This window comes from Neoarius graeffei, chromosome 24 (assembly GCF_027579695.1).
Source record: "Neoarius graeffei isolate fNeoGra1 chromosome 24, fNeoGra1.pri, whole genome shotgun sequence".
Classification (NCBI taxonomy): Eukaryota; Metazoa; Chordata; class Actinopteri; order Siluriformes; family Ariidae; genus Neoarius; species Neoarius graeffei.
This window is the reverse complement of record NC_083592.1, coordinates 30,885,289-30,911,465: the sequence shown is the minus strand read 5'-3', so window position 1 is coordinate 30,911,465 and position 26,177 is coordinate 30,885,289. Positions and strand designations below refer to the sequence as shown.

General features: G+C 40.7%; 1 protein-coding gene across 2 annotated transcripts in view; it reads left to right on the top strand.

The window, feature by feature from the left end:
- The first annotated feature begins 597 nt into the window (after positions 1 to 597).
- Positions 598 to 26,177, top strand: part of malt1 (MALT paracaspase 1) — a 28,322-nt gene continuing 2,742 nt past the window's right edge. The window contains exons 1-16 of one of the 2 annotated variants that reach the window (XM_060907043.1): positions 598 to 1,064; positions 1,135 to 1,298; positions 8,921 to 9,048; positions 14,933 to 15,080; positions 16,801 to 16,979; positions 17,216 to 17,312; positions 17,447 to 17,500; positions 18,391 to 18,414; positions 18,525 to 18,548; positions 20,478 to 20,681; positions 20,817 to 20,994; positions 21,225 to 21,296; positions 21,404 to 21,531; positions 22,771 to 22,920; positions 23,037 to 23,191; positions 23,339 to 23,458. In XM_060907043.1, the coding sequence (XP_060763026.1) occupies positions 898 to 1,064; positions 1,135 to 1,298; positions 8,921 to 9,048; positions 14,933 to 15,080; positions 16,801 to 16,979; positions 17,216 to 17,312; positions 17,447 to 17,500; positions 18,391 to 18,414; positions 18,525 to 18,548; positions 20,478 to 20,681; positions 20,817 to 20,994; positions 21,225 to 21,296; positions 21,404 to 21,531; positions 22,771 to 22,920; positions 23,037 to 23,191; positions 23,339 to 23,458 (1,992 nt within the window). In that variant the 5' untranslated portion in view covers positions 598 to 897. The remainder of the gene's footprint in view (positions 1,065 to 1,134; positions 1,299 to 8,920; positions 9,049 to 14,932; positions 15,081 to 16,800; positions 16,980 to 17,215; positions 17,313 to 17,446; positions 17,501 to 18,390; positions 18,415 to 18,524; positions 18,549 to 20,477; positions 20,682 to 20,816; positions 20,995 to 21,224; positions 21,297 to 21,403; positions 21,532 to 22,770; positions 22,921 to 23,036; positions 23,192 to 23,338; positions 23,459 to 26,177) is intronic. The other variant, XM_060907044.1, reaches the window with a different exon arrangement.

Genomic DNA, 26,177 nt, shown 5'->3' with positions numbered 1-26,177 from the left:
AGCGGTCGGGCCAAATGGCCCCATGTGGGTCTTCTAGGTAGACAGAAAAATGCTGGGACTGCTAGTGTAAAGCGGCTAGAGATAATGAGATGAGATGTAAATACTTAATTTATTTTAATTTATCTCGAAGTTTTCTCTATTTCTTTTCTCTGTTTATCTGTAATGATGCTGCTGTAATCTTAATTTCCCTGAGGGAACCCTCCCAAAGGGATCAATAAAGTTTAATCTAATCTAATCTAATCTCTATTTATGCAGAAATATAGAAAACTTTCAAGCACCACTGTAATGTGGAGTCGTGTGTTAAATATAAGACGTGCATTAAAACATGGAGTTTTTGGCCCTTTGGTGTCTTATGCTTTATATCTAGTGCTTGAAGGATCCTGAGTCGAGATGCACCTTCAGCAGAGAGTCAAAGATAAGGAAGTGGTAATTTAACACGCATACAGAGGCCCAATTACAATCGTTTGTTTAGTTTCTACATCAGTACACTCAAAACCGTATGGACTAATGGTTAGTGCAGCCTACATAGTGCACACTTCTAGAGAAGAGCGAGTTATTTGTGACTGCGCCCTGTGGTGGTGCTTTCCCCGGCAAGACTGCGCGAGGAAACAGAAACAGCACTTCACCTGTTCGGTTATCATGGCTGCAAGCTTCAGGCGTTTTGTTTTCCACCTTTTTTGGCTAATTGTTAGCTACTCGTTCATAGCTTAATTAATGGCTGGTCTTTTCGGTTTTGTGTTTAAACTTGCGGTTTGACTTTTTTATTTTTATTTTATTTATTTTTTTCTGATAAACGATACACCAAGTCGTTTCCGTGCTGAGCAGAGTGGCTTTCTGATCGAATCTCTCAGCCTTCAGGCCCAGCACTTAGCCTTATTTTGCTAAACTGTATGTATAATGTTCCATATGAGCAAAATGCCCCAGGATTCTGACAGCTCAATGAATATAAATCTTCTCAAAGAATCAGTGTTAAAAAGACTGAGTGAGGCTCTGGATAAAGCCAACAGTAAAGGATGGAGAAAACTGGGGGAGACTGTGAACAGTGACCGGCGCTTCAGAGTCAGGTAAAGACCTCAAGACCTGTATTACTGCAACAGGAGCTCATTAATAACCAGTGTTAGCTCTGTCTTTCAGTTTGGGGGACATGGAGATGTGCTCTCTGAAGGTGTTGGAGGTCGAAGGAAGCCCATCTCGCAGTCTGCTGAGACTCATGGGAGACCGAGGCTGCACAGTGGGAGACCTGGTGGAGTTTCTAAAAATGATGGGACATACTGAAGCTCTTCAGTGTCTTAAATCAGGTAAATCAATCAATTCATCCATCCATTATCTGTAGGGTCATTCCATGTCAAATCTCCAAATGCTCCCACTCGACCATCTCAGATTTGGCTGAAAAAATTCCAGGAGGTTCACACACTTCCCAATAGGAAAAGTCCCAAATTTTAGCTCCCAACTCCTTATAGTTTTGTCATAAAAAATATTTTTGTGACTAACCTCGGACCCGTTTTGAGCAGAGTTTTTTGGGGAGCCTCTTTGAGATTGCTGTATCTAGAAAAGTATTTAAACTAGGTCCTTCACGTTTTCAAGGGTCAAAATCTGGCACCGGCAGCACGGTGGCGTAGTGGTTAGCGCTGTCGCCTCGCAGCAAGAAGGTCCGGGTTCGAGCCCCGTGGCCAACAAGGGCCTTTCTGTGTGGAGTTTGCATGTTCTCCCCGTATCCGCGTGGGTTTCCTCCGGGTGCTCCGGTTTCCCCCACAGTCCAAAGACATGCAGGTTAGGTTAACTGGTGACTCTAAATTGACCGTAGGTGTGAATGTGAGTGTGAATGGTTGTCTGTGTCTATGTGTCAGCCCTGTGATGACCTGGTGACTTGTCCAGGGTGTACCCCGCCTTTCGCCCGTAGTCAGCTGGGATAGGCTCCAGCTTGCCTGCGACCCTGTAGAACAGGATAAAGCAGCTAGAGATAATGAGATGAGATGAGGCTTGATATTGCACATACACCTTGCCATATATAATGTGTACTTTGTATTCTAAAACTGTCCCTTTGTGATGAGCGGTTTGGAAGATATTAAAGTTTAAAAATGGGAAAAATTTATTTGGTGACATTTTTGGCATGTTATAGGAAAAAAATGACAGCATAAAATTGACTGTTTTAGAAAGATTAGATGGGCAGCACGGTGGTGTAGTGGTTAGCGCTGTCGCCTCACAGCAAGAGGGTCCGGGTTCGAGCCCCGTGGCCAACAAGGGCCTTTCTGTGTGGAGTTTGCATGTTCTCCCCGTGTCCGCGTGGGTTTCCTCCGGATGCTCCAGTTTCCCCCACAGTCCAAAGACATGCAGGTTAGGTTAACTGGTGGCTCTAAATTGACCGTAGGTGTGAATGTGAGTGTGAATGGGTGTCTGTGTCAGCCCTGTGATGACCTGGCGACTTGTCCAGGGTGTACCCCGCCTTTCGCCCGTAGTCAGCTGGGATAGGCTCCAGCTTGCCTGCGACCCTGTAGAAGGATAAAGCGGCTAGAGATAATGAGATGAGAAAGATTAGATGTCTGTTTTTAACATATCCAAAATTTGTGATGGTGTTCTGCCTTATTTTTGCAAAATGATTTTTTGAAAATGTGGTGTTCGCATACACGCATAGCATTCATGGCCTATGAAAGCATTTTCAAATGCTAACAAAATGCCCTGAATTTATGACACACAGCTTAACCTCAACAAAATGCTTCATTTGGTTCATAATAAACGATATCTGAAGGATAACCTACATGCAACCTTTAGATACTGAAATATTGGAGCTCCAATATGGGTGAAAACTGAAACTTGTTTTCATTACAACATTTCTGTTGTACCATAATTTAGAAGAAAAAGCAACCTATATGCTTCAGTTAGTATGATCCATGATAAAAAGTCTTTGACAGTCCAGTAGAATTGATTATGATTATTATGATTTATTATTTATGACACTTATTGACTTTATTAAATCACTCACTCCATTGGTCCATGCTCGTGAATTCCTTTTTTTGTGCAAACAGTTCACACCACCTTGCATTCATTTTTAATGACCACACATACTGGTACTGCTCTTTATTAAATTGTTTGGACACCCTAAGATGTTTTACTTGGATTGTAGGATCATGCTGTAGTTTGTGATTTTTTCACAGAGCACAGTTTGCAGTCTGCTTTGATCAATAATCATGAAACACATCCAGCTCTCTGTCTTTTCACATCATCTGTTCATTAGCGTGGCAATGTACTCTAGGCTCACATAGTATCATTTATTACTGATGTTGATATTGGAGCATTAGTGCAAGTAAATTAGTATGGAATCGATACCAATATCAGTACTGATGTACAGTGATGCTTGAAAGTTTGTGAACCTTTTAGAATTTTCTATATTTCTGCATAAATATGACCTAAAACATCATCAGATTTTCACACAAGTCCTAAAAGTAGATAAAGAGAACCCAGTTAAACAAATGAGACAAAAATATTATACTTGGTCATTTATTTATTGAGGAAAATGATCCAATATTACATATCTGTGAGTGGCAAAAGTATGTGAACCTTTGCTTTCAGTATCTGGTGTGACCCCCTTGTGCAGCAATAACTGCAACTAAATGTTTCCGGTAACTGTTGATCAGTCCTGCACACCGGCTTGGAGGAATTTTAGCCCATTCCTCCATACAGAACAGCTTCAACTCTGGGATGTTGGTGGGTTTCCTCACATGAACTGCTCGCTTCAGGTCCTTCCACAACATTTCGATTGGATTAAGGTCAGGACTTTGACTTGGCTATTCCAAAACATGAACTTTATTCTTTTTTAACCATTCTTTGGTGGAACGACTTGTGTGCTTAGGGTCGTTGTCTTGCTGCATGACCCACCTTCTCTTGAGATTCAGTTCATGGACAGATGTCCTGACATTTTCCTTTAGAATTCACTGGTATAATTCAGAATTCATTGTTCCATCAATGATGGCAAGCCGTCCTGGCCCAGATGCAGCAAAACAGGCCCAAACCATGATACTACCACCACCATGTTTCACAGATGGGATAAGGTTGGAATGCAGTGTTTTCCTTTGTCCAAACATAACGCTTCTCATTTAAACCAAAATGTTCTATTTTGGTCTTATCCGTCCACAAAACATTTTTCCAATAGCCTTCTGGCTTGTCCACGTGATCTTTAGCAAACTGTAGACGAGCAGCAATGTTCTTTATGGAGAGCAGTGGCTTTCTCCTTGCAACCCTGCCATGCACACCATTGTTGTTTAGTGTTCTCCTAGAGGTGGACTCATGAACATTGGCTCACATTGGCTAATGTTTAAATCAGGTAAATCAATCAATTCATCCATCCATCCATTATCTGTAGCCATTTATCCTGTCCTACAGGGCTGCAGGCAAGCTGGAGCCTATCCCAGCTGACTATGGGTGAGAGGCGGGGTACACCCTAGACAAGTCGCCAGGTCATTGCAGGGCTGACACATAGAGACAAACAACCATTCACACTCTCATTCACACCTACGGTCAATTTTGAGCCACCAGTTAACCTAACCTGCATGTCTTTGGACTGTGGGGGAAACCGGAGCACCCGGAGGAAACCCACGCGGACACGGGGAGAACATGCGAACTCCACACAGAAAGGCCCCTGTCGGCTGCTGGGTTCAAACCAGGACCTTCTTGCTGTGAGACGACAGTGTTAACCACTACACCATTGTGCCGCCCCCAAATAAATTAATTCGTTACATTATTCATTCATCCATCCATTATCTGTAGCCGCTTATCCTGTACAGGGTCGCAGGCAAGCTGGAGCCTATCCCAGCTGACTATGGGCGAGAGGCGGGGTACACCCTGGACAAGTCGCCAGGTTATCACAAGGCTGACACATGGAGACAAACAACCATTCGCACTCACATTCACAATTTTAGTCAATTTAGAGCCACCAATTAGCCTAACCTGCATGTCTTTGGACTGTGGGGGAAACCGGAGCACCTGGAAGAAACCCATGCAGACACGGGGAGAACATGCAAACTTCATTATTCATTCATTTCTCTTTAATCTTTGGGTGTTGAAGAGCCTATCCAAGGAACGTGATGAGGTAATGCACCCTGGATGGGACACCAGTCCATCACAGGACATCATGCACACACACTAGTGATGCATGGGTCAGGGTTTTTTAAATACTGGCACTCACTCAATCCATTATGAGAGCAATCTGCACCACAAAAATACGCGTTCATCAACCACCCGGACCCGACCCACAAGCCGCCAGTTTTAGCCTGAATAGCAGTGGCATCTATATCACAGAGTAAGAAATAAGAACATGTTTTCATTTAGTGCACATTTCAGAAAGTTAAGACTCATGTAGACAACAAGGTTTTGCACGAGCCAGTGTATGCTACTGGAGCATGCATTGTTTCTGTAAGTTATTTATAACTTAGTCAGAATGCTGCTCTGTCACTTTTTGATCTGACTCGCCCGAACCCATGATATTTTCTAGTAAGCTTAACCAAACCTGACTGAGTCTGGGTCAACCTGAGGCGCTGAAGGTTATGGGTCAATCTGCACATCACTCGGGCGTGCACACGCACATTCACACCTAGGGCTCATTATTTTACCAGGCATTGGCATGTATTTGGGTGGTTGGATACCAGAGAAATCAGGAATATTCTACGTTTAAAATTCTGCTTTGTTTGGCAACACACATAAACACAATAACTCGGCAGTTAGTTCACACTGCCAGATGTGGGGGATATATAATATATATAATTTCTATCTACATTCACTGGATATGAGCAATCGCTGCTCTGATTGGCTACTCTACTACGAGGCTATCAGCTCATATACTGTGAGTAGAGAAAAACAAAATGGCGGAGCGTGTTGCTGAACCAACTGAGGACGAAATTAAAAAGTTGACTAGAAAACAAAACCCCCAAAATTACAAAAAAAAGCAACAAAATATGGAAAAAAAGTATTTGATGGTAAGAACATATTTGTTTATTTTTCAAGAATTTATTTTTCATTTATTATTATTATTATTATTATTATTATTATTATAGCATTTTTCACAAATTGCTACTGTCATTTTTCCGGTTTGTTTACATTCTAAGCGAAAATGATTTTGCTGGACATTTTGTGTAAAGTTTTTATTTATTGAATTAGCAAAAAAATAAAAATGCTGTGTTTCTCAAAATCCAGTGAATGTGGAGAGAGCGGCAGCTACAATTATTGATGCCTTAACGGTCTTTTGGTCGTTGCAAAAGTAGAACAGACTTTCAATATGTAAATTGTGCATGAATAATTACTCAAACTTTCACTGGAAAAAAAATGAACCGATTCCCAATTACTTAGCGTATCGGATCACGTGACACTGTTCCACAATTATCGACACCTTTGTCCACAGTTAGACACCATTCCACAATTACTGACATCCAGATGATCATTTATTACAAAAGAAAATGGTATTTGGTATTAAGTTAAAACAGTTTTTATTTAAAATTTGTTTTACATAGACTTATATTTAGTACAAAATATCTTTTTATATAAATATATGGATGTTGGTGTTTATGTAAATTAAGTAATTGTTTGTAAACAAATGAACTGATAATGTTTAACCTGTGTCAGAAAATCTTGTTGTTCCACTTTCTTCCCACTTAGTATTTTTGTAGATCACATTTTGTTAATCATTCGTTGTTTGTATTAATTTCTAGTTTTGTAGTTTACCAGTAAATATCAACAGGCACTTGACATTGTAACCACATGAAAATCCAGGTCAAAGGTCGCATGCCATTCCTCAAACCAAAATATAAAATGTCTACTGATATTGTAATATGTGGTAGATATTTACAACAAACTGCAAAAAAAAATTCTGAATGGAATAGAAAAATCTGAATATTTCAAGCATGTAATTTTTTTTTTTAATATGCTAGGAATTTAATTCTGCTCTAATTCTATTTATTGCAATTGGATTCCAAACACACTATAAACATTCCATTCTGTTATGGATCAGAAAAAAATTATTATAAATCGCAGCACTTTTATTTTTTTTTCCAAGTACTTCATCTACTTCAACAAAGTTAGGCAAAGATCGATCTATAACAGTTGTAATTGCCACTTAATTCCACAGGGTGCCGATAATGGTGGACACCGGTGAAAGTGATCACTATTATCGACACCTCACGTGACCTCTCAAACGCGCGTTTAGATACAAATTAGTGACTGTCAAATGAAAGAGTAAGAAACAAAGTAGGTTTCGATAAGGAGATCATGAAATATCGGTGAATTTGATCAGTAAAAACATGTCCATGATCTTTCCACCATGCTTACCTGCGATGATAACGTCCGGGTTTTCCTCAAATTGCTGATCGTGCTAAAAAAAAATTCCATCTCAGGTAACGAGGTGTGTCATCAGACGACAAGATCAAAGGGTGAGGCGGGTCTTCCGGTTGATTAATTAACCAATAATAACTGTTGTAACTGAAACTCACCTTTTGTAAATTTTGTTTTTTATTGCTAAATCTGAAAATGTGTCTAATTATGGACTATCGATAATTGTAGCTGCTGCTCTCTCATATATAAAATGGAGAGAGAGTTAACTTTAACAAACACCTCTATCTCAATAACATTAGTTCTTTGGCATGTGGTTTGAGGAGAATATCCAGTCAAAAAGTGACAGCAGCATTTTGACTAAGTTATAAATAACTTGCAGAAACAATGCATGCTCCAGTAGCCTATGATGGCTCATGCAAAGTGTGTCTGTCCTTTTTGAAATGTGCACTAAACCAGGGCTTTGAACCGGTTCAAGGAACGAAAACGAAAACCGGGAACTTTTTCTATTTCACATGGAACAGAAACGAAACCAGAAACTTTATTATTTTTTATGTTCCGGAACAGAAACGCTTATTAAAAGTAATGGTAACCGGTTAATACCGGTTTTTATTTCGTTCCTCAAAGTTTCCGTAGCCTACAAATAAAAAAGTCATTCTTCTCCTGCCCAAGTTTCTATGACCCGCTGGGGTTCACTTCCTGTGTGACGTTCGCTGACTGAATGGAGAGAGCGGGAGGGTGGACTACTATCACATCTCCACATCTTAAATAAGAGGTAAATATTGCAGTCTATCGTTATTCGAAAACGTCAATTTCAAACACGATATCAATATATTTGTCCACGTTAATGAGAGGCTCGCGAACATTAAATGACGTTAACCTCTGTTAGCCTATCAATGCATAGGGCCTGACTAGCCTTTGGTAACACACTAAACGAATTATCTTTCATTTTTGGCACTTTTTCTGTTTGTGTAGATGGGAAGACATACTGAGAATCCAAATCGCCAACATTTGAAATAATAATTGTTTTGAATTATTTCTTGTCTTATTTAATGAAGGTTGTAATAGAATTAGCCTACATTTGGCTTAAGCTGGATGAGACAGAGACATAATTTTATAGCCATTTGTTAAACAGCTGACAGGGAATGTAATTAACCGTTCCGGGAACGAAATTTTTTTGTTCTAACCGGTTTGGGAACGTCTATTTAATGGTGGAACCCAAAACCGGAAACGTTAAAATTCCGTTTCTGTTCGGAACGAACCAATAGGAAAAAAATTCTGGTTCAAAGCCCTGCACTAAACTTAAAAAAAAAAAAAAAAGTTCTTATCTCTTACTCTGTGATATGAATCGAACACTGATATGCACATAGTAATCAAGCCATCTCTATAAGCTGTTAGTGACGTCAGAGCCACAGTAGCAGAAGGCTATAAGACAGTTTGTGTCCTGTGTCCGCTCATATCACGAGGAACCTTTTTAATAAACACAAACTCTAAATCTAGCACTATTTAGCCAGAACGCTTTGCTTTGCTTATAAAACGTTATCGTGGAACTAAACTACATCAGTCTGTTCAACTTTGACTTATGAGTATTTTTAATGGATATCAACAGGGATTCAAATCCTCATCCAGCCTCAGTCTGTAGCTGTGATAGTTGGACACAGCGTCCGCCTCAGCTGCTATGCTGCTGCCACCTCGGGCTCCACCTTGCAGTACCAGTGGTTCAAAGCAAAAGAAGAGGTACGTTAACAGATGCAGTATTTGGGAGTGTTACACTAATCAAACTACACTTGTGGGATTGAATGAAGAGTAACTCAAACTTTTTCTTCACCAAGTGTACATTGTTTACACACACACACACACACACACACACACACACACACACACACACACACACATACCGTATATATCCATATCGCATGCAGACATAAGGCATTATAAAATTCTTATAATTTCTAAAACCCATCATGCTTTGACGAGGGTAATACAACAGCAATGTAAAATGAGATGGTATACAGCTTTTCTGCATGGCTAAGAGTCACAAGTACAGTTTTAATAGATGTTTTATGAGGGTGGTTTTACTGGATTTTTTTTTTTTAAACTGCTAACCCCACCCCATTTCGCTAACCGTAACTTTTTATATCATTTAGATACATTCAAGTACATTTTTATAAATCTACAATCATAGCTTCAATCAGTGTGGGCTTTTTTTAGGGCCCGAGCACCGTTTGGTGCGAAGACCCTATTATTTTTCGAAGGATTATTATTAGGGCCCGAGCACCGTTCGGTGCGAAGACCCTGTTGTTTTTCGAGGGAATCTTCTACTTATTATTATTATTATTTTTCTGTCGCGCTTGGCTTTTTTTGAGGCATTTCCCATGCACGAAAACTCATGAAATTTGATACACACATCAGTCATTGTAACCGCTTCTCAGCCACAGGCGTTTGGCCCCAGGCATGGCCCAGGGACTTCATAGCGCCCCCTAATGTCATGGAGTCGTTGGATTGGCATATAGTTTCAGCTACGCATACCAAATTCGGTATGTATGTAGTTCGTCCCAAGATGAACAACTTTCGTATATACATTGCATTAGCCACGCCCAACAGGAAGTGAGGTAATTGGGCTTATATGCGTTTGGACACATGGTCATTTTAAACGTACTCCTCCTAGATAGTTCATCAGATTCATGTCAAACTTGGCAAACATGATGCCAAGATATTGCTGATGTTGAATTGCGAAGGGATTTTTGAGATGTTGTAATATGTTGAAATGGCAATATTATGAATTTGAATACTCGCCATATAAACAGGAAATGTGTCATGAAGTCATAATACATTTAATAATTTGGCTGAAACCTTTCAGGTTATTAGAGAATGTGATTATTATGACATCTAGACACCCAATATGCCTGTCTAGTATAGCGCCACCAACTGGCCAAGGAAAGAATAGGGTTTTGAATGTGTGTGTTTTGACACATGATGAATTTTAACATGCTCCTCCTAGACGGTTCATGAGATTCATGTAAAATTTGTTATACATGATGCCAAGATGTTGCTGATATTAAATTGCGAAGGGATTTTTGATATCTTGTAATATGTTGAAATGGCCTTATGATTTTAATATCTTGCCACATAAACAGGAAACGTGTCAGAAAGCCACAGTGCATTGACTGTATGGTTTGATACTTCTTACTTCAACAGATATTATGATAACAGACAGGCCCATTGGGCGTCAGGTTATAGCGCCACCACCTGGCCAAGCAGGAAATGTGCCAGAAATTGGCAATGCCTTAACTGATTGATCTGACACTTTACAAAATATTGTGTATTATGATTGTGATGATATTTACATGTGTAATTCAGATGCCTAGCACAGCGCCACCATCTGGCCAAGCAGGAAATGTGCCAAAAATTTTCAATGTTTTGACAGATTGATCTGTGACATGCCTGACATAGCGCCACCAACACACTTTCTCTCACACACACACACACACACACACAGTTGCAATCATATACATACACATGAATACTCACGAGAATGGATGACGTATATGTAGTAATGAGAGCGGGTGGGTCGAGCACAGAAGTAGGGGAGAGCGGGGTAAGATGAGCCACTTTTTACATTTTTCATCATAACTACATGTTAAAGCCATTTTTGCTTCCAGTCTACACACCATACCAAATTTCAAAGTGTACTGTTACTATCTGAGCAAAAAATAATTGATAAGCTCTTATGGTTAGAGTGATATTACCTCTTGAAAAAAAAATGTCAAGTGGCTCAACTTACCCCATGCACGGGGTAAGATGAGCCACTGTGTGGGGTAAATTGAGCCAACACAAAACATGTTATGTCAACAAAGTAAACAACTTTTATTATTAGAAATGCAATCAGTGAATCAAGTCAAGTCAATCAAGTGGGGGATAGGGCCGTTGCATAGAGAAGGGGAGATGAAGAGAGAGGTGATAGAACGAGATGGGATAGGGAGGGATAGATAGATGGATAGAGAGAGAGAGATATGCATAGATAGAAAGAGGGATGGTTAGAGAGGGAATGAGAGATATACTATATTATAGAAATTACTAAAACAGTAGAACAGTGCCAAAAAATCTTATTTCTTTCAGTAGGTTAAAACATTGCTAAAACATGCAGCAATCATTCCATCAATCATTTCATCATTATTCAATGTTCCAAGCGTTCAAATTGCAAGGGAACACCATTTGCCTCTCCCTCCGTGCTGTCCCCCCAACAGTAAAGGGGTGGGGCAATTTTTTCACAATATCCTGTCTTGACAGGACAGCCTTATCTTTCTCTTTGAAGACAAAGGTTGGCTTTCTTGCAGAGCCATGGCATGACCGGCTTCTTTTGACAAATCTTGCCTCTATTTCGAAGACATCCAATTTGATTATCTGGCCAATGAAGAAATGCACTTTCTTCTTCCCCGTGAATTTTGCCACAACATAATCCCCCACATCTAACAACTGGTCTTCCTCATCTGATGTCATATATATATATATATATATATATATATATATATATATATATATATATATATATATATATAATGTTGTCATATATGACCAGTAAATGTGAAAACTTAAGTGTCATCCATATTGGGTAAGCTCAGCCACCAATGGGGTAAGTTGAGCCAGTGGCTCAACTTGCCCCACATCTAATGGCTCGTCTTACCCCGTGGCCACCATTTTGTAGAAAAATGCTAATAAAGGGGATTAGGCTAATCAAAATTATTTTTATTAGCATTCATATCATAGCTTAGAAAGCCACTAACTTAACCCTAATGTGTCTAAATATTATTCTACTCTTGTCTTCTCTAAATCATCTTCACTGTGGACAAACATGGAATTGACTTAGAAAGCACAAAAACACATTTTTATAAATATCTCCCTCACCTAGTTTGACATGTGGTGCTCCTCTCCACAAATGTAAGTAAATGGTCCCGCCCCCCTTTGAATGTGGTCACATGATCACATTTGTTTACTGTTTCTTAGAAACAGGGGGTGGCTCATCTTACCCTCTGGCTCATCTTACCCCGCTCTCCCATCTTACCCCGCTCTCCCCTACGGCAGGCCAGAACTGAGTTCCAAAACTCTTTATTTTGCACTTTTCAGTGATTAATTTTCACTCTCCCCGCCACACATGCGCACACGCGCGTGCACACAAGTCGTCTGGTTGGGGAGAGAGCTCCCTTCCTCTGCTCTCTCTCTCCTTTTATAGGGCGTGGTTACTGGGGAAGACACACAAACACAGGTTAACTAACATCAGGTGTAGTGATTCTGCCACTTACCTTCCCTGACTCCGCCCTCCGTGCTTGACCACGCCCCCACTGCCACAGTATACAATTCTTTGCACACACATACACACACTGTCATATGCATATTTATGCATACACTCTCTCAAGTATGCACTCACATGTACACGCAACATCTATGAGCACACTCTTTCTCACACACACAATTTCTCTCCCTCTGACAAATAGAGACACACACACACACAATAATAGTGACCTGCCATCATTGTGCAGTTTGCTGCAGACATATGAATGTACATGCAGAGTTTTCATATGTCTGCAGCAAAATGCACAATGATGGCAGGTCACTATTATATTGTGTGTGTGTGTGTGTGTGTGTGTGTACATATGCAGAGTTCTCTCTCACACACACACACACACTGCAGACACAGGAAAGCTAAGATGACTTAAGATTACAGCATGAGATAGAGATAAGGAGGAGACACGTATAGTTTTGTACATATATACAGTGGTGCTTGAAAGTTTGTGAACCCTTTAGAATTTTCTATATTTCTGCATAAATATGACCTAAAACATCATCGGATTTTCACACAAGTCCTAAAGGTAGATAAAGAGAACCCAGTTAAACAAATGAGACAAAAATATTATACTTGGTCATTTATTTATTGAGGAAAATGATCCAATATTACATATCTGTGAGTGGCAAAAGTATGTGAACCTCTAGGATTAGCAGTTAATTTGAAGGTGAAATTAGAGTCAGGTGTTTTCAATCAATGGGATGACAATCAGGTGTGAGTGGGCACCCTGTTTTATTTAAAGAACAAGGATCTATCAAAGTCTGATCTTCACAACACATGTTTGTGGAAGTGTATCATGGCACGAACAAAAGAGATTTCTGAGGACCTCAGACAAAGTGTTGCTGATGCTCATCAGGCTGGAAAAGGTTACAAAACCATCTCTAAAGAGTTTGGACTCCACCAATCCACAGACAGACAGACTGTGTACAAATGGAGGAAACTCAAGACCATTGTTACCCTCCCCAGGAGTGGTCGATCAACAAAGATCACTCCAAGAGCAAGGCGTGTAATAGTCGGTGAGGTCACAAAGGACCCCAGGGTAACTTCTAAGCAACTGAAGGCCTCTCTCACATTGGATAATGTTAATGTTCATGAGTCCACCATCAGGAAAACACTGAACAACAATGGTGTGCATGGCAGGGCTGCAAGGAGAAAGCCACTGCTCTCCAAAAAGAACATTTCTGCTTGTCTACAGTTAAAGATCATGTGGACAAGCCAGAAGGCTATTGGACAAATGTTTTGTGGACGGATGAGACCAAAATAGAATTTTTGATTTAAATGAGAAGCGTTATGTTTGGAGAAAGGAAAACACTGCATTCCAGCATAAGAACCGCATAAGAACCTTATCCCATCTGTGAAACATGGTGGTGGTAGTATCATGGTTTGGGCCTGTTTTGCTGCATCTGGGCCAGGACGGCTTGCCATCATTGATGGAACAATGAATTCTGAATTATACCAGTGAATTCTAAAGGAAAATGTCAGGACATCTGTCCATGAACTGAATCTCAAGAGAAGGTGGGCCATGTAGCAAGACAACGGCCCTAAGCACACAAGTCATTCTACCAAAGAATGGTTAAAGAAGAATAAAGTTAATGTTTTGGAATGGCCAAGTCAAAGTCCTGACTTTAATCCAATCGAAATGTTGTGGAAGGACCTGAAGTGAGCAGTTCATGTGAGGAAACCCACCAACATCCCAGAGTTGAAGCTGTTCTGTACGGAGGAATGGGCTAAAATTCCTCCAAGCCGGTGTGCAGGACTGATCAACAGTTACCGCAAACGTTTAGTTGCAGTTATTGCTGCACAAGGGGGTCACACCAGATACTGAAAGCCAAGGTTCACATACTTTTGCCACTCACAGATATGTAATATTGGATCATTTTCTTCAATAAATAAACGAGCAAGTATAATATTTCTGTCTCATTTGTTTAACTGGGTTCTCTTTCTCTACTTTTAGGACTTGTGTGAAAATCCGATGATGTTTTAGGTCATATTTATGCAGAAATATAGAAAATTCTAAAGGGTTCACAAACTTTCAAGCACCACTGTAAATGTACATTTTCACACCACAGAAACACACACGCACACAGTCTTTGTCTGTCTATCTCTCATCCGTCAAGCAGTCATGGCATTTGCAACATGCACATCACTTTTTTTGAACATTTGATGAATATATGACACGTGACTGTTTTGTTGGGTGGTGGAATGTCCTGGGTTGCAGAACCACACGTGCGAGGGCCCATCAAGGCTGCTTTAATTTTTTTTGGTGTTTAATTCCTTTAGGTTCCTGGTAGTTCCTTTTCAGACCTTGTGCTGAGTCCTGTCCAGCTGAGAGACGCTGGCTTCTACATCTGCAGGGTGAACTGCGGGGACTCCTTTGAATTTAGCCACTGGGTTCAGGTGGATGTGCTGGATGTCATGCCAGCATATGGTACGCAACGCAACTTGATTGCTTTTCTCAGTTCTTTATAAATTGCCTGCACAGAATATGTAGACAGTGCTCGAACACAACCAGAGCAGAAGAATATGAACAAAGTACACATAACATTCTGAGGTATAGGCGGAACTTCAGTGGACATTCTTTGACTCAAGAGCCCGTAATATTTCAGATCTGTATTTCAACTTATTAAAAAGATTCACTAAAGGCCGTTCCTTGGTAAGGATGAAACCTGCTTGAGTGTAATACAGGTTGTAACATATAATTTCAATCCACTATACAACCTCTTCACAGCTTCTGTAAGTCATTCGTTTTCAATGGCAGCTAGCGATTTAAAGGCTGTGTCCCAAACTGCATACTGACATACTAAACAGTATAGTAAAATGGTATACATTTTTTTGGTAACGTGTAACATTAATGTATAATTGTGATTTTTAACAAAAAAAAAAAACCCACATTGTCTATGATATTTTATTATTATTTTTTTTTTTGGAGCGTGTGTGTTCAATTTTATTTACTTATTTTTTTTTAATTCTGTATATTAGTTTGTGCTGGGTCAGCCTGTGAGACTTGTTTTGCTGCTATTACAATTGTACTGAGAGAAAGTCACCGTGCACACACACATGGCAGATATCACAAAGAGCACCCTTTGTTTTGCTTATTCTGACACCAGCACACAGAAATACACTGCATTTACGCACAAGTACATTCCCACTAGATTGTTTTGTAGGTATAGATTTTATTTGACATCTCAGTTCTTAGGGGCAGCACGGTCATGTAGTGGTTAGCACTGTTGCCTCACACAGCAAGAAGGTCCTGGGTTCGAGCCTAGTGGCCGACGAGGGAGTTCGCATGTTCTCCCCGTGTCTGCGTGGGTTTCCTCCGGGTGCTCCGGTTTCCCCTACAGTCCGAAGACATGCAGGTTAGGCTAATTGGTGGTTCTAAATTGACCGTAGGTGTGAATGGTTGTTTGTCTCTGTGTGTCAGCCCTGTGATGATCTGGCGACTTGTCCAGGGTGTACCCCGCCTCTCGCCCATAGTCAGCTGGGATAGGCTCCAGCTTGCCCGTGACCCTGTACAGGATAAGAGGTTACAGATAATGGATGGATCTCATTTCTTAATCTCATCTCATCTCATTATCTCTAGCCGCTTTATCCTGTTCTACAGGGTTGCAGGCAAGCTGGAGCCTATCCCAGCTGACTACGGGCGAAAGGCGGGGTACACCCTGGACAAGTCGCCAGGTCATCACAGGGCTGACACACAGACACAGACAACCATTCACACTCACATTCACACCTACGGTCAATTTAGAGTCACCAGTTCACCTAACCTGCATGTCTTTGGACTGTGGGGGAAACCGGAGCACCCGGAGGAAACCCACGCGGACAAGGGGAGAACATGCGAACTCCCTCGTCGGCCACTGGGCTCGAACCCAGGACCTTCTTGCTGTGAGGCGACAGCGCTAACCACTACACCACCGTGCCGCCCCATTTCTTAATCTTTTTAGATTTTTTTTTTTTGAGAAATCGGGTTTATTAAATGTATTCTATTGTATGGCATCACAAATTTGTCACCAATGAATTTCATAAGTTGGTACTTGTGTTCAGAAGCTAATTACAATAATGGTAAATTGTTAGCTTACCCCCTCATAAAAAAATACATTTGAGGTAGTTTGATGTCTGTATAGAAATGTATTATTTTGTCTTTCTTTAAGGGTTGATGTCTATTCCTTCCGAAGGAAGACTGAGAGTGGTGTTACAGCCCAAGCCTCAGTCATTGCTAGTGGGAGATGCTCTACATCTGGAGTGTGGAGCTGTGGGAAAGCCGCTGCCACACTACCAGTGGTACAGAAACGGGGCTCCTTTAAAGAATGCCACGAAAAGGAAACTCGGTGTAAGAAATGAGTGGCGCGCATGCACAATACAGGCATACACACAAGGTTCTTTGAGGTTTGTGGCTCAATAGCTAATGTGAAGCAGTTTTGCTGAGTTATGTATTCTATGCGGTGTGGTCCAGGTTCTGCGTTATTGTGTGAATAGTGTCACTAATTTTTTTTTTTCAGTTAAAGGCTTTGTTATTACAAAACAGTAATCAGTTGATTGGGAAAAATTCTTTGTTTGTTGGATTAGATCCCGTATTTGATGCTGGAGCACCAGGGAAGATATCGCTGTGAAATCTCCTGCAATAACGAGCGGACCTGGAGCAACGAAGTAGACATCCTCGTAGGTATGGCAACTCTGAAATACCGATCAACCTTATTTAAAGTGATTAATAAAGCAAACTGAGCTATTACAGTACATCATAGCTCTACCATCAACTTAATGCACTTCAGTCCTCAAGTAACTGCTCTTATTCTGAAGTAAAAGGGCCGAGGACAACCTTCCAGTTTTCAGGGGCAACAGAATGTTCTGAAGGTATTTAGCAAGACATACTGTCCCTCCTTCCTGTCTCTCTGGGGATTTTGGACATATCCTCCATTCACCCAATCTGAATCTGGACGTCTATTAAACCAGTTCTAATCAACACATACTTGGTGCATGCTGTACATAATTTCCAGGCTTTTTATCAATACTCTCGTCAACGCTCTTTTAATATTCTTCTGTTTACTGGTGGGATGGAGATAGCAGCAATAAAAAGACCCCACTATGGAGCTGAGCATCTGTTCAGAAAACAAGATATGGTGGTGAGGAATAGTCATTTGTCTGCATGTACCAAACTTGAAATACGGTTCTTCCACCTTTGGGTTCTTTTTAGTCTCTAATTTCCTTCACACTTTCAGTGCATGCACATGTGACACTCTCAGAAAAAAAAAAAGCAAAAACATCTAGATGTTTTAAGCATTCTGTGGTTTAAGGGACCTCTGTGGAAACCCTGAAAGAACCTCCATAACAGTGTTTCTCGAGCAGAGAGGGCTCCAAGTAGAACCTCTTTAGCATGGTAAGAGTCCTTAGCTACCCAAAAACCCCTAAAAGAACCCTTTTTTCTTAGCCTATTATACGAGTTACATTATTTTCTTAGAAAAAGAGAGATAAGAAAGCAGGAAAACATTGGGCAACACTTATCATTCATCTAGCTGTATTTTTATAGCTCATTCTTTCCTGTTCTCTACTCTTGCAATAAAACATCTTCAATTAATGAACTAAGCAAGTTCATAAAACAAGAAATCAGATTTCCTTGAAATGCTACTGATTTCTGATGTGGGTTGTTCTTTTCCTGCTTTGCTTCTTCTCTCATTGCCATCACCTTATGTCAGTTCAGATTGAGCTATTTCACATACTTTTTTATTTATTTATCTTTTTAACAGATGACTTCATAGCCATCGGACAGTGTAAGTTCACGTCTACAATTATAGACTGGTTCCTCAACCTGCTCTCATGTTTAGTGGTTTTCTTGTTTGTTTTTTTCTTTTAACTGCGTTTTTGTGGCTTTCATTTTCAGATGACAGTCTCGAGAAGCCTTACGGTGGGTATTACAAAAGTTCAGTCTGCATTCTAATGTAGCAGTGTGTATGCCTTTTGTAACTTAAATTTCTTCCTAAAAACCAAACTAATTTGGCTAAAAGTTCCTGGGATTTAAATATACAAAATGTGAAATGTTAGATTTTTTTAATGGAATGATATTGCATCAGTGGTTACGGGTATTAAATATTATTCATACCACAGCACTGTAGAATGCTTGATTCTGATTGGATGTTATTATTTTTATAGTAACAGCTAATTGACAGGGACCTGTATGGTGAAATAGTTAGGTCCACATAATCTAAGACCAATAACAGATGGATTAAAAATCTGTCATATACAAAAACACATTTATTTATATGGCGATTCATTCTATTTTTTTTTAACTATTTGTTGAAGGAATCTCCAGTGTCTGTGCTTCATGTTTTGTGTTATTAACAGGCTTGTAGTACTCGAGTCCAGGACTTGGAGTCCAGTCCGACTCGTGCCCTAATTTTAAGGACTCGTGACTCGACTCTGACTTGAGCGCTGATGACTCGGACTCGTGCATTAACTGCATTCGGTCTCGTAAATTGGAGACGAGGACTTGGATTTTTTCTTTATTTTTTGTAACATTATAATAATAATTTGGCATAAGATGTTTATATCTCCATTAATTCTGTACTAATTTCGTGTAAGAGTGTCACACCTGTGCATCAGATAGACTCTTGGGCGAGCTGCGGACAGCGCATGCTCCAAGCGGACTCTCACACGTACCGTAAACGACTCGCGCCTTAATCCTGTGCAGGTGCAATCAGAGCACCTATATAAAAACTGTGAAAACACACTTACTTTGCGAAGTATTGAGTTGTGTTGCTGACACCTTACCGAGCCTTATTTCCTTGTTTGGTTTCCTGATCCCTGATTTCCTGTTTCTCGTCTATTATTTTGCCGAGTCTCTGATAGCCTGTTTGTGCCTTGCTCGACCTATTGCCTGTTTTATGATTTTGCCTGCTGTTCTGGATTGTTTACGTGTCTTCACTTGTATTAATAAACGCGCCTTCTGCACTTGCATCCGTCTCCCAACCATCTCTGACGGAATACTTCTTCACGCTCCCTGACAAAGAGAAGCACATTCACCTGTTCATACGTCCTGTTCAGGAACAAACTAATGTTAATGGTGCAAAAACAGCCACCGTCAAACGGTGCGGTTGGAGTGTTTGGACACAACTCGAATTTTTTTTTATGACTTGGACTTGAACACTGGGGACTTGAGACTGGACCCGGACTCGAGGTTTAGTGACTTGACTACAACACTGGTTATTAACGTTAACTATTATTTTATTAACTAAGAAAAGTGGGATTACTGTTTATAGCTGTTATAACAGGAAAAACTTGTTCCTTAGACATTTCATAGCAAATGTAACTATATAGGGGCGGCACGGTGGTGTAGTGGTTAGCGCTGTCGCCTCACAGCAAAAAGGTCCGGGTTCGAGCCCCGTGGCCGGCGAGGGCCTTTCTGTGTGGAGTTTGCATGTTCTCCCCTTGTCCGCGTGGGTTTCCTCCGGGTGCTCCGTTTTCCCCCACAGTCCAAAGACATGCAGGTTAGGTTAACTGGTGACTCTAAATTGACCGTAGGTGTGAATGTGAGTGTGAATGGTTGTCTGTGTCTATGTGTCAGCCCTGTGATGACCTGGCGACTTGTCCAGGGTGTACCCCGCCTTTCGCCCGTAGTCAGCTGGGATAGGCTCCAGCTTGCCTGCGACCCTGTAGAACATGATAAAGCGGCTAGAGATAATGAGATGAGATGTGACTATATAGTTGTGTATCTGTAAATATGTCATTTCTTTTTAATGAATAAAAAAAGTTATAAGACTGGTGATGGAGCCTGTAATGATGCCACATACACAAAATACTTCTTTGCATAATTTGAACACTTTCTGTTTGGTCACAGCTACAGACAAAGTGGCCTTGCTGATAGGGAACATGTCTTATCAGAACCACCCTAAGCTGAAGGCGCCCATGGTGGATGTGTATGACCTCACCAACCTGCTTCGTCAGCTCAACTTTAAAGTGGTCTCACTGCTTGACCTGACGGAGTCAGAGATGCGTAACGCTGTAGAGGAGTTTCTCTCCCTGCTGCACAAAGGCGTTTATGGTACTGCAACCTCATACAAAAGTTGAATATGTATGAAAGCATTGTGTAATCAGTCTTGGGCTAAACTAAGATACAGTTTCTCAGCTCTCTATTATTCAGGTACACTGATGGTCAGAAATATATTCTAATTTACAGGCTTGTTGTACTATGCTGGACATGGGTATGAGAACTTTGGAAATAGCTTCATGGTGCCAGTTGATGCCCCAAACCCGTACCGATCAGCAAACTGCTTGTGTGTGCAAAGCATTCTGAAACTGATGCAGGAAAAAGAGACTGGTCTCAACGTCTTCCTTCTTGATATGTGCAGGAAAAGGTAAGCTGGAACTTGTAGAACTACGTTTATGAAGCATATATAAAGCTTAATTCATATTTTTATTCACTGCAGCTAAAATTATTGGATAAAACCAATCCGGTGTTTGTTTAAGTGATTCAAAATCGTAACTAAATCAAACATATTCTTTCATAGCTCATTACATGTTTTGTCTGTATTTGCTCATAAAGTTTAATCTTTCATTACTCTAAGTTCTGTAAATGTCCTTTTAGAAACGTTCATGATAAGGACATGCCAAACGTTACGCTCAAGGTCACAGCCAACATCGTGTTCGGTTATGCCACGTAAGTGTCAAGTTTAAAGCCACTGATTTGTTATTTCTGTGAAATTTTAAATCTTAAATGCAACAAATTTAATTAGAGAATCAAATTTTCATGTCTTACTGTTGAAGCTGTCAAGATGCAGAAGCTTTTGAGTTAAGCTCCAGTGGATTCACCAATGGCGTCTTCATCAAGTTTCTAAAAGAGCGGCTCTTGGAAGATGAAAAAATTACTGTGCTCCTGGACAGCGTGGCAGAGGGTGTGAAGATCTTCCTATATACTGTCCGTTTTCACTGCAGTCAATAACCTTTCATTCGGAATTGATGCATAATGTAAGACAGACTGTCATAAACATGACCGTGTGTGCTAGTCAACAATCCGGGTAGTGTACTCCAGCTTGACATGCTGCAGAGAGCTGTTACAACCTTGAAGTGTTTTATTCCTCTTATACCACAGCAGTTTGCCAATGATTGCAATTTTTAATTTATTAATGATTGACATGCCATCCTTTTTATATTTATATGAAACAAATTGGTTCCTGTTATCACTTGCATTATAGCAGGTATAAATAGTTGTTCCCTCATCGGCCTCTTCTCTCTCTCTCTCTCTCTCTCTCTCTCTCTCTGTTAGTAAAACAAGAAAAAATTTCTGAGAAACCAGGAAACACAGTCCTGAAGAATTTTCCATGGTGGAAAACCTACTCAGTTACAACACTTGACACTGGAAACTCGTTCCATAAATATTAAATAAATGTCTCCTTACAGAAAGCTTCACCATCTCAACCATTATGTTTTTCTTTGTTCAATTAACAACACTATATTTTTAATTGGATCCCCCCCCAGATTGTCTCGTTAATTTAATCCTGGCCAGTTCCCACCCATCAGACAGCTGTCCCCTATCGCTCAACAGCTATCAGCCAGGGAGGGTAAAAGCTATGTGTTTCCAAGATATGTGAAGCCAGTCAGCTGCATCTTTTCAAACTGCTGCTCATGCAAAGTCAGCTGGTGGCATAACACACTCTGAGGAAAGCACTGCCTACCCACTTCCGTAAGGCATAAGCTTACAGATGCCCATGATTGGCTAGTGTGACTGTGATTGACCGAGGAGAGAGAGTATGCCACCCCTCCCTCCCTGATGGCCTGGCCAGTGTTGCTCTCTTGGGCTCCTGGCCATAGGTGGCTGTGGCATCATCAGGATTCGAACTTGTGATCTAAGGAAGATAGGGTGAATGTTTTTCTGTTTAAGCTTAGATTATGGGGTGTGTTCACCTATAAATTGGTCTCTTCTGACTAATCTGAAAGCATGTAATGGCAAGATGATAACAGGACTGGTTTATGTTTTTTTCAATTAGAAACACTAACTGATTGATTTCTAGCAAAAGACCTTGGTAATATTATCTCGTAAGAATAGAATTTTGTTTTGACTGATATTATACTGGCACTCATGCTTAGCAAAAGCACCAGCGTAACTCTTCATGTGTTGTTGGGTTGTGTTGTAGACATGGGCCAGTTTGATCCCACTAAAGGGAAACAGGCTCTTGAGATCCGCAGCAGCCTTTCGGAGAGACGCTCCCTGACTGACCCCATCCTTCCTGAAGAGTCTTCAGATGTGGTTCAAGCTCACAGCCTCCTCTGGGCTAAAGCACACGGTAAATTATTGACAAAAAAAAAAAAAAAGATGAGTTATCTATGGTGGAAATGCTGGCAGAAAAATATTGTGCGTATCTGTAGAATCTGTTAATTCTTCATTTTTATTGCACTCCAGAGCTACCAGAAAGCATGACTCTGGACTTTGAATGTGGCGTGCAGCTAAAATTGGGCTTTGCGGCAGAATTCTCCAATGTACTCGTCATCTACACCAACATTGTTAAGAAGCCAGAGGAGATGTCCTCTTGTCAAGCTCACCTCATCAACCTTTCCGTGAGCATATGGATGATGTCTCCTTCCAAAAGATATTCCCTTCTTGAGTTGTATATTATAAAATTAAATGTTGTTTCATATCTTTATTGCTCATCAGTGAGTGTTTAGGTAACAGAAATAAGGGAGCATTTGTGTCTGTTCCTGCAGGACCTTGACCCTAAGATGATGAATAAAGAAACTCCAGAAGAAACAGGAAGTTACCTGCTCTCAGGAAGTCTTCCCCAGCACTGCCTTTATACCAGACTCCGTTCGCTACAAAAGCTTAAGGTAGGACTCCTATAATTTTTGCTTGAACAAAATATATATAGAACTGTGTGCGCGCGTATACGAGCGTGTTTGCATGTGTGTATACAGGGCCACCTTTTGGTGAAGTCGCTTCATCTCCCACTGAAATGAGAAAAATCCAGCCTTTTAATTGAAATAAATTTATTCAGAGAAAATTAAATCCCTCATCAAAAATTTTTTTTTCAACAAAAACACATGCCACTATTATTGGCACCCCTGGAAATTGTAATGTACACAATGCAACCGAAGCATGTCTCCCATTTAAATTGTACATTTTTGAGTTGATTGGAGTGTGTAGGAACTCTCAAGCTGTAATCCATGACTTCCTGATTAACTGGGGTAGAAATATGAGGTGACCCAGAGGCCAAATTCCCTTAGTCATCCATCAACATGGGAAAGACAAGAGAATTCCCAAACCAAATGAGTTTAAGTCAGGGAATGGTTATATTAAAAAAAATATATATATATATATATACCGTAAAATACCAAATAATAGCCCGGGCGATTATTTGTCTCAATCACGTAAGAGACCCGGCGCGTATTAGAGACGAGGCGGCTATTTGGAACAGGCGATTAATTCCTTCTTCACAAACACCTTCCCCAAAATCTACCTCAAAACGGGGAAAAAAATCATTCTCAGATAGGCCTACTTTTAACCAGTATAACTTACAGTTTGTTTAGAGTTAGATTACAGATAGCACGGTGCCGACTTCGGGGAATTTTGAAGACGCAGAATGCATCTTCGCATGGCACAGTCGGGGTGGATAAAGGATAAATCACACACCTTTTCCTGTTAATGACTAGTTAAGCGCATGCTTTACAAAATAATCAAGAAACCACACCATTGTCTGTGCGCAGCACTGTGATTTAATTACTCTGCAAAGTTATGGTCACTTGCTATCACCCTCACCCATGCAGCCTCCACCCTTTGCGCTTGGCGATGTCTGTCAATCTGAAATTGTATGGAGGGCGCGACGTTGAAGCAACATAATTAGGGTGCGAAGTGTCAAACCAAAGGGTTTTTTCTTATGCTGAAAAATAAGTGACCTGCAGTGGCTACATACTGTCATCTTGCATCACGTTTCTCTCCAAGATGTCTCCCTATTTGGCCGATATGAGCCTATTCCCCGAGTGAGTTGGTACGGTGGCTCGACCCCGTAGAAAACTTAAAGTTCGGATGAAAGTTAGTTGAATAGGTTACTGACTTGTAGGCCTACATGTTGCCTGCCTGACGCGTGCTTCTGCCCAACTTGCACGACAGATTACTTGTTGAAAAGGCCCCTTGGATTAGATTGGCCGCGAGCAGACTGAAATGCATGTTAGAACGCTCTCACCTTTTTTGTAAAGCGTCTTCCAGATCCGAATGGGTAAGGGCAAGTGAAATGGTATAAGGTCTTTAATAAAACTCAGTGTGTGCTTTGACGCATGCATTCGGCAATTTAGGTCGTTTAACAGAAGCAGCAGTCCAACCTTGGAAACCCGCAGTCCTCAATGTCACCACACACGCTGGCTTTCGTTGGGTATACCCAAAGGGGTGGCTAAGACATCTGTCAAAAGTTACGGAGTTGCATTCCTCAAGAAATATTACGGTAGACCAAGATTATAACATTGAAATGGCATGTTTATTATCACGTAACAAAATGTTGTAAACAGTATTATAGAAATAATTTCATTCATTCATTCATTCATTCATATTGTTTCGGTAGAAAACTATATGCAATGCAAAATCGTTTAAACACCAGAAAACCAGAAAAGTGCTGGGCCTCAAGATTCTAGATAGAACGTTCGGACGCTTTTTTTTTTTTTTAGACCCCGGCGAGTATTCGGAACCGGCCTTTATTTGTCACAACACACGCGTACACCCGGCCGTTAAAGGGAACTCGGCGGTTAATTGGAACTCGGCTATTATAGCCACTCGCCTGAAAATGCCCATTTCTACTGTTAGGACAATAATAAAAAAGTGGACACCAACTGGAACTGATACAAACTTGGCTGGAAGAGGACCCAAGTTTATTTTGCCCCATGTCCAGTGAGGAGGAGGGTGAGAGAGGCAAAAAAAAATCCCTAAGGATTACTGTTGGTGAATTACAAGAAAAAATAAAAATCTTGGGGTTTCCAAGTCTCCAAAACCACCATCAGACGCCACTTCCATACTAAGGTTATTTGGAAGGTATGCCAGGTAGTCATGAAAGTGTTCCGGAATTTCCCGGAATTCCGGGTTTTTAGATTTTCTGCCGGATTTTTTTCTGCTAATGACCCGGAAATCTGGATATTTGACACAACTCTTGAAAACCTCCGGTTTTCCGAATGGAGAAATTTATTTTTGGGATTTTTCGCGTTCCTAGATGCGGCATAATACTTCGCATCGTCCTTGCATGGGTGCAGTCCTTAAATAGCCCAAACACAGTTCATTGATTAAAGACAGGTGTTCTTTGTTAACGGCGCGCGTGCCGGAGCTCGTTAGGCGCACCTTCAGGTGCACGTGCTAAGGCGCACAGGACTGACGCCGTTCTGCGTAAGCGCAACACAATCGCACTAGAAAGCATGTTCAAGCTGCCAGTGCAGCTGCAGTCTTTTTAGTTGCGAATTGAGTATTTTCTCGTGTTAATAATTCGCCATGTCAAAACAAGCAAAACTTTTCTCCTTCTTTCGACATGAAGAGAGGTAAGCAATTTTTTTTTCCCCATCAAAGTTGCATGTT